Source organism: Solanum stenotomum, chromosome 3 (genome assembly GCF_019186545.1).
Source record: "Solanum stenotomum isolate F172 chromosome 3, ASM1918654v1, whole genome shotgun sequence".
In the NCBI taxonomy this organism is placed as follows: Eukaryota; Viridiplantae; Streptophyta; class Magnoliopsida; order Solanales; family Solanaceae; genus Solanum; species Solanum stenotomum.
The window spans coordinates 63,189,707-63,198,829 of NC_064284.1; the positions used below are offsets into that span (position 1 = coordinate 63,189,707).

General features: G+C 31.0%; 2 protein-coding genes across 2 annotated transcripts; one reads left to right on the forward strand and one right to left on the reverse strand.

The window, feature by feature from the left end:
• The first annotated feature begins 197 nt into the window (after nucleotides 1-197).
• LOC125859878 (protein translation factor SUI1 homolog 1) lies at nucleotides 198-2,702 on the forward strand. Its single transcript, XM_049539725.1, has 5 exons — nucleotides 198-310; nucleotides 1,233-1,320; nucleotides 1,721-1,926; nucleotides 2,417-2,470; nucleotides 2,563-2,702. Exons 2-5 carry the CDS (start codon nucleotides 1,284-1,286, stop codon nucleotides 2,605-2,607), a joined length of 342 nt encoding a protein of 113 aa, XP_049395682.1. The 5' UTR covers nucleotides 198-310; nucleotides 1,233-1,283; the 3' UTR covers nucleotides 2,608-2,702.
• A 3,089-nt stretch (nucleotides 2,703-5,791) lies between these two features.
• On the reverse strand, nucleotides 5,792-8,325 carry LOC125860421 (probable xyloglucan endotransglucosylase/hydrolase protein 8). The gene is made up of 4 exons (XM_049540378.1): nucleotides 7,909-8,325; nucleotides 7,392-7,492; nucleotides 6,526-6,728; nucleotides 5,792-6,350 (listed from the first exon to the last, which is right to left on the reverse strand). The coding sequence occupies exons 1-4, from the start codon at nucleotides 8,087-8,089 to the stop codon at nucleotides 5,948-5,950; spliced, it is 888 nt and encodes a 295-aa protein (XP_049396335.1). The 5' UTR covers nucleotides 8,090-8,325; the 3' UTR covers nucleotides 5,792-5,947.
• Nucleotides 8,326-9,123: the final 798 nt, after the last annotated feature.

Sequence of the window (9,123 nt, forward strand, 5' to 3'; positions counted from 1 at the left end):
AATTATACGGTAATTAAATTTTAGGTTGGCCACCATGTTCGGGTCCTAATAAACATCAATATCTGGTAATAACTGAAAGATAATTTTGGCACCTGAAATTCCAACATAAGTCCAAATGTGTGGATCAATACAAAAGTTGAAAATTTGTTTTTTTTTTTCTATATAAACATTTTCTCTATTTATACGCTCACATTTCATTTTTTTTCCTTACATTTTCATACAATTTACAAAAAAAATAATTAAAATTCTCGAGATTTCCAGTTTCATCTCTTCACCACCCACCCCTATCTCTGTTTCTTGTTTTGGTTAGGTAAATTTTTCTCCATTTCCAACTTTTTAAAATCAAGATTGTGTTTTTTCTTTAATGTTATGAGGCTATGCAACGCGAATTCAGATTAGTCGTTATACCCAAAAAAAAAAAATGTTCTTTAATTTTTCAATCAAGATTGTGTTTTTTCCTTTTTTTTTCATCTATTCTTTAATGGTATGGGTCCTATGCGGCGCTAATTCAGATTAGTTCGGGTACAATGTAGGTATCGGACATAGAATGAGAACCACAAAAAAGATGTTGTTTAATTTTTCAATCAAGATTGTGTTTTTTTTTCAGCTGTTCTTTAATGTTATGTACCCTATGCCCCACGAAATCGGATTAGTCAATCTAATGGATACCGAACATCGAATGAGAATTAAAAAAAAAAAGAGAGAAAAAAAACTGTTCTTTAATGTAATTCTTGTTATTCAGACTTTAGAGTATTATCAACAAATTTTGTTTAGTTCTTTTATTTGTGCTCATTTTTTTTTGGTTCATGCAGACCCTGAATTGCTATATTGGTTATTGTGTACACTTTTTTTAAAAAAAATTCCACTCTCGGTGTTTGATACCTGCATTGGAATTTGACTAAAGCGTATTTGGACATTGCGGGGTCCATTTATGGGAGTGCTCCCAACAAGATTTTTTTCATTTCCAGGACGAGGATATGAGAACTCTTGTTAAGTGTGGAAGGATCCCGACCATCCCTCTTTAGTCGAGTCGAATTGCATGCTTTTGTTTCTTAAGGTTAAATGTGTTTAGTCAGATTGTTATGAGCAAGAAATCGATGAACTAAACAGGCAATCATCAAATAACTGAACCTTTTCTGTCTTTTTTTTCACGTTAATATTAGTCTGTTATTCTGTTTGTATGTGTATCCATGAGTTTGCAAGTGAATTGCATTCTTTTGTTTTCGTTTCAGCTGGAATTTTGCATTCAAGGTTTGTTCGTCGTACTTCTGAAAGCTAGGTTCATGTCTGAGCTCGATATCCAAGTCCCTACCACCTTTGGTACGTTGTATCTATTCTTCGTTTATCAATTTCTCTTTTCCGCTTCATAGAGAAGAGTACGTAGTTGGTTATTGCTCCTGAAGCAATATTTTATTCCCTCTGTTTCAATTTATTTGTCTGGTTTTGACTTGATACAGAGTTAAAAGAAGTTTAATCTTGTCGTCTTAAACATGTCAATATGGAGAAGTTGAAATTAAAGAGTTGCCAGAAAAGGAAAGAGTTATTTGTTTTGAAATAGACTATAAAGGAAAGTAAAGACAAACAAAGGGAGTAATGTGTTTGCTGATGCAATTTAGTCTATACAATCCTCCCTTTCTCCATTTCTAAGACGAAAACCGTTTATTTCTCTGTTTTCAAGTAATTACTGATTGGAATAACATGGCTTGTATCGTGTGGACAGATCCGTTCGCTGATGCAAATGCTCAGAACTCAGGCGCTGGTGCGAAGGAGTATGTGCATATCCGAGTTCAGCAGAGAAATGGAAGGAAAAGTCTGACTACCGTTCAAGGCCTAAAGAAAGAATTCAGCTACAACAAGATTCTGAAGGACCTCAAGAAGGAGTTCTGCTGCAATGGTACCGTTGTGCAAGATCCAGAACTCGGACAGGTGAATAACTGATTCTATTCTATCTTTATCCTCGTTGGAACAAAGGACTTATGGTAGACGATTCTCGTTCTTTGTACCAACCTATGATCAAATGAAAACGAGCTCGTCACTCTTTTTCACATAATTGATGCTATTCTTTGTCTCTGAGCTACTGAGGAACAAAGAAGTTTAGTATAAGGCAACTCTCGTTCTTTGCACCAACCTACGACCAAATATAAACGGGTTCTTCACTCTTTTTCACATACAACCAGGGTGGAAAATGTTACAATAGAAAACCTCTACTTGACCAAAGAGCCTCGAGGACAAGGAGGAGATGATAAACTCAGAGGCGAATCCAGGATTTGAACTTTATGAGTACAAGTTCAGGATTCTACCACAACTTATTTGATTTACTGGGGTCAAAATCAATTTCTTAACACATATACACGCACCTCTGGATGAACGCCTTCTACCTTGTTTGTTCTCTACTCATTGTTTTCATTTCACACAGGTTATCCAACTTCAGGGCGATCAGCGGAAGAATGTGTCAACCTTTCTCATACAGGTTTAATTCACATCCTCTATCCGTTCCTCGACATCTAATATACATAATCTAAAAAATGTACGTTGATTTCTCGTATTTTTTGTGATTTTTAGGCTGGCATTGTGAAGAAGGATAACATCAAGATTCATGGTTTCTAAACACAATCAAAGAAAGGGGATTGATACACATTTTGTGATTGCAACTTTCCAGTTTGTTTACATTATATCAAGTGCGCTACGAGCAACGTTTTTTTTTCTGAGTTTTAACACACTTTTTCTTATATATATATATATATATATAGCAGAAGCTTGGTATATTAGTAGCTTGTTGATGATCAGTATATATAAAAAGTTGTATGGTGAATCCCCAATGGAGATGGAGAATCTGCCCAAAAGTTTACAAGATCATTATATTCTATTTTGGATGAACATTATAATAGTTGTCATTTTGTATATAGTTTACTTATACCATCAATATTCATTTGCTTATTTCATGAGCTTCTTGTTGATGCTTAATGTATTAAGTACTTCGTCCTTTCAATTTATTTGGTTGATTGTGTGGACTCTACATCTTCGATGCTGCAGTCGTGTCGGATTATGCAAAAATGCATCATTGGAGAATTCGACGCGCACTCGAGCAACAGAAGGTATAGAATTTAAGAGAGTAAAAAAGACGTTTGAATCTTGTGGTCTTAAACTAAAGATATGTAGAATGTACCAATATGTTCTTTTAATTTTATGGTCTTAAAAGATGTGGAAAATTGAAATTAGGAAATTGCCAAAAAAAAAAAGGGACATTCTTTTTGAAACGTATTAACATTCGTATAGTGCCACTCTATTTGTCTCGTATCACCGGTTACACACCTAAATTTTGTTGGAATGGCGAGCAAGCAAAGAAGAAAATGAAGGAAGGCGGCTTTTGAAACTTGTGATGTAAACACTAGGGTGTGTTTGATGGGGAGGAAAATATTTTCTAATTTTTCAATGTTTGATTGATCAAAATATTGATGTATTTGCCACAACATGTAGAGATCGTAAAGCTAGATATACTTTTGTAAAGGATGAAGATAGTACAACGTGGGTGCATGCCTCGTAGACGCACATCAAGAATTTAAATCATGTTATAAATAAAGTATATTTAAATAATAAAAAAAGTAGAACGTCAGATCTATTATCTATCGAATTTCGAATTAAATTTTTACTTTCCAAATAAAGGAACCTAACAACCCCTTAATCTCTTTCATCACCTACCATTCAACAGTCAGCGCCTTCCTCTCCTAAATAAATGTGCTGTTTTACTTAATTATTTTAAGTATAGAGTTGGAGTGCTAGCTTACGGGTTCGGCTAAATTCAGTAGCTTTGATCTAAATCGTAACGAACTAGAATCTCGAATTCATAAATTTCAAATTCTAGATTCGCCTCTAATTTTAAGTCATTCAACAACGTTATGGAAGCTGATGGTAAATCAGGGGTGAAACTACAGTATGCAAGTTCGATCGAACCTAATAATTTTAGTTCAAACCTTATATTTGTTTTAAGAAATCACTTGAAAGTGTACAAATTATTAATTTAGAACTCATTAACTTAAAAAATAGAATTTCAAATTCATAAGCTTCAAATTCTGACTCTACCTCTTGATTGTTAATTAATTAACATGACGTGGAAAAAGGAATAACAAACACAATAAGTCTTAAACCAAACTATACGTAGCCTGACATATTTTTTTTATTTTCCACTAGGATGTAAGGTACGATTAAATACAAATTCACGCATTGCAGGATTCAGGTGTCGCTCCGATACGTAGCCTAAATTATTATTTGAAGTTGAGTATAACTCTATAAATAATGGTACTCTCATTCTCTACTAGTATTAGTTTTTTTCTAAATTTTTATATGGCAGATTCTTCAGAAAAAATTTCTTCCTCTGATTATTTTCGTGCTGATTCTCAAGGTATTTATTTACCTCTAATTCATTGGTTTAATTTGATTTTATTTTCTATGTTTATTGTTTTGTAATTTTATCCTCGAGAAAGTTGAGAATAGTTATATGAATTTTCACTATTCGTATCGTTAAGCATTATCGTTAAGCATGTTTGTTTAATTTCAGGAAAAATATTGAAAGAAATTGAAACTGAATTCAGTGAAGATGAAGAAGCTTTGATAATCAGGATGTACAATTTGCTTGGCAAGAGGTTTCTAACTTCTTCATAAATTTCTTATTTGAAAGCTTTCTAATTTTATTTATTTTTAACCCTTAAATGATATATTTTTATAGTTGTAGTCTTATAGAAATGTTACTATAAACATAAAGACACAAGTTTAATTTTAGAGGTACTCTTGATAAGCGACAATTATCCGAGTTCAATTGAAAACAGTCTCTCTACTTTCGATAAGATAAGATTAAGGCTATGTATAGACATTATCCTCCCGGACTTTGTTTGTGAAATTATACCAGATATATTGTTATTGTCTTGATGTACGGCAAAATTATACTCCCTCATATCTCAATTACGATATTATCGATGCAATTTGAGCTGTGTTATTGAGAGCATTCTCAAAATGTTAGGACATTACCGATTCGATTCAAGCTCTGAGAACCTTTTCAATATTATATTTTGAAGAGGACTTTGCTCCACATGCTTTAGCATAAGATGTGTCTACGTGAATATTATAAATAAGAAAATAAATTATTATTTTTAGAACAAATTAAAAAGAAAAGTATATTATATAAATTTTGATGAAATGAGTGCTTCTTTTTGTCATTTTTTTCTTTTAATTTATTATTAGGTGGTCTCTTATAGCTGGAAGAATCCCTGGAAGAAGTACAGAGGAGATTGTGAAGTATTGGAACACTAGATCTTCCACCAGCCAATAACAATGTCAAATAAAATTTCTATGAGGAAATAAAATATTTTTTAGAAATTTTTACTTTTATGCTTAAATATCTCACTTTTATTTATTTAAGTGGGAGGTATTTGATTTTTGAAATTTAATAGTTTGACTATTTCAGATTAACGCCCAATAAGTTCATGAAAGGAGTACACTAGATTCTTTAATTTTCAAGATTTAAATTCGAAATTTTTGATTAACAACATGAAGAGATTTGAACTCAACTCAAGAAATTCGAATTGAAAAAAGAAAGAGCGTGACATCAAAGACTCCATATCTCATACATAAAAGCGGAGTCACATCTTCAAATTTATTGATTCTGAATTTTAAAATAATAATTTTAAGGTTGATAATTGCGTTATAAATTTAATACATACATATTCAATAAAAAAAATATTAAGTTCGATCGAATTTATATCCAGACTTGTATTCCAAAAATAGGAAGGCTTCAATAATATATTAATCAATTCAATAATACAATATAGGCATGACAAAATCATACAAGCATATATATACTCAAGTAACTCAACATCAAAAAAATAATAATCAAAATACTCCTTAATTCCTCTCATAATTTTTTTTTTTTTATAACCTAAGTTGAAATATTTTATTATTCCCATGGATTTAACCAACACTCCTCAGGCTTTTTTGGAAATCTTTCAGTATCTTGACAATAATCATAAATGACAAGATTTCTTTGTACCCAAGCATAATCCAATTTTTGATCACTTGATAAATGCCAAGAATCATATTGATCCCACCAATTTTGTGTTGTTGTTGAAACACAAGATGGATATGGATCTTTCCATTGACAGCCATCAACATTAAAATCTTTGTATGATGAAACAAATGGTTGATTTTTCCAATTTGTTTTCTCTAAACCACCTCTTGTAGCCCAATCATCTGCATTCCATATACTTGAAAACAAGTACATTGGCTTCTCATTTGGGAAGAAATTGTTTGTGTAATTCGCGTTTTTGTACACTCTTATTGGTACCCTATCCACGAAAAACCTGTACATGTATGAAAAGTGGTTATTTTTGAAAAAATTTCACAAATCTAGATTCTTCATTCTCATGGCTCGTACTTTTAAGACGTCTTGTTATACGTGAAAGGATCTCATCCATCCTACCAAACTCTGCGATTGTAATTTTTGAGTAATTTAATATAGTGAAAAGAGGTACTTACACAATTTGGTGAGTATTCCAAAGAATTGAGTAGGTGTGAAAATCCTCAGTGGGGTCAAACCATAAAACATGTCTCATCTCACGATTACCAGTTCCATTCTTGTACACATTTGTTTGAATAAGATAAGGTTCACCTGTCCTATTTCCCAAGAACTCAAAATCTAATTCATCTCTTGTTGGTCCTGCTCCATCTTCTGTGCACATCTACAATTCATTCAAAAATCCATATTAAACATATTACAATAACAATAATAACATACTCAGTATAATTCTATAAGTACGATCTGAAGAAGAAGGTGTGTACGCAGATCTTATTCCTACCTTGTGAAGGTAGAGTGACTGTCTACAATAACATACTCGGGGTAATCTCACAAGTAGAATCTAAAAAGGGTGATGGGTATGCAGATTTTCCCCTCTATCTTGTAAAGGTAGAAAGACTGTTAAAATCTCCATTTAACATACTACAATATAACATACTTAGTGTAATATCACAAGTAAAATCTGAAAAAGTATTTACATTGTGTTATATATATTAATTTGGATTGCTAGAGTTGACACATCTCCAAAGTTGTTTATAAAATGTGAGATTAGTGATCTAGAAAACAAAGCAATTTTGTAATTACTAAAATAAATTGAAATATACTAGTAATGTAAAAATTCTTTTTGAGGGGGATGCTGAAGCAATTAAAAAAGTAATTTCTGTGAGATTAATAGGTCATGAATTCGAGCATTGAAATCAGTCATTAATATTTGCTTTAAAATAGACTATACACATCACACTTTAAAAATCATGCCTGAACGTGAAATATTTTTTTATATATTGAACTATTCTTTTTAATATATGTAAAAAAAAAAAGTGCAACTTACATAGTAAGCTGTCACAACACCAGCAGAGTCACCTCCCACCAATTTCAACTTCATGCTGAACCACCCAAATCTATATTTCTGTTTGGTCATAAATCCACATCCTACATATCAAAAAAAAAAAAAAAACCATCAATCAATTTTGCAAGAACATAAATAATAAATATACAAATGTAAAAAAAATGGTATTTGAAAAATCCAATTCTTGAATTCTAATCACATGTATAAAGAAAAATCATCAATGTCACATGGATCGAAGGTGGTCAGTTGAACATTTTTTATCAAAACATAAATACTTAAAGCTTCAAAAAAAAAATGAAAATGGTATTAAAAATATTAAATTCTTGAATTTCAATCACCTATATAAAGAAAAAAACTCATCAATGTCACATCACCGAAAGATGATCAGCTAAACACTTTTCATCAGAACATAAAGATTTAAATGTCAAAAAAAAATGAAATTTTTTTATTTATGATTATGGTATTGAAAAAAAAAACTAAATTCTTGAATTATAATTACCTGCTTTTTTGTCCAATGATAAATACCAGATCTGTCCATCTTCAGAAGTCTTGAAATGAGTTTCTGGACAACTTTTACTAAAATTGTCGTCAAATGAACCTTGTACTTCAGCTTGTGTTGATGAAAAAAGTACAACAATTATTGCACTAAGTACAAGAAAATGAGCTATTGAAGAAGCCATTTTCTCCCCAAAAAAACAATAAAATTGAATGGAAAACTTCACAAGAAGAGCTTGAGAAGTGCAGCTTCTTAATAAGTTTGAATTCTTTTAGAGAAGAAATATAAATAAATAAAATAAAGGATGTACAGCACATTGATCACTAATTTTGGTCCTGTCAAGGGCAAAAATGGAAATGAGATTTTTTTCCCATGTTTGTTGCTTTGGATTGTTTCTAGTGTTTATACTTCTTTAACCTTAGTATATACATAAAGATAAAAATTCTCTCTTTTTAATAGGAGACATTGAAGTTTGTCCAAAAAGTTATGTTTACCTATTTTGAGAATAATAGTCTCTTCAATAATAACAATAACATATTTAGTACAATTTTATATGTGAAGATTGAAAATAATAAAATGTATGCAATTTTATTCTTAATAAGGTTATTTTCGATAGATCTTAGGATAAGTAAAACATATCAAATCAGTATCGTAATGATGACAAAAAATAATATGATAACCGAAGTAAAAGACAAAATGAATAATATTAAAATCTAAGAGTAAGATAATAAGGAAGTAATAATAATAATAATAATAATAATAATAATAATAATAATAATATAAAGAAGGAAATCTGAGTGATGTTCGACCAGTAAGGAAAATGGAAAAGAGAATACCAAAACATATTCTCTACAAGGTTTTGACTTTTGACGTTGAACTCTGTAATTGAAAAAAATATTGATAGAAAATATTTTCTTCTTAAATGGTTCGTAGGCAACACATATTCAAATTAATCGAAATTTGAAAGCAGATATCGAACGACAAATAAAACTCAAAACAAAAACCATGTTACAGGGTTTTTTTTTCTTTTTTACAAAAGTAAATACATTTTCAAGAGGCAAATACAAGTTTAAATTTTTAGAAGGGCAATTTAGGGATTGATCCCACAATCACATATAGTCCAAACGACCGACAAGTTGGAGAAAGCAATTGCCAGATAGATGAGTGAGGTCGAAATGACCATAATGCCCCCATAGACTTCACTGAATTTTTGTTACA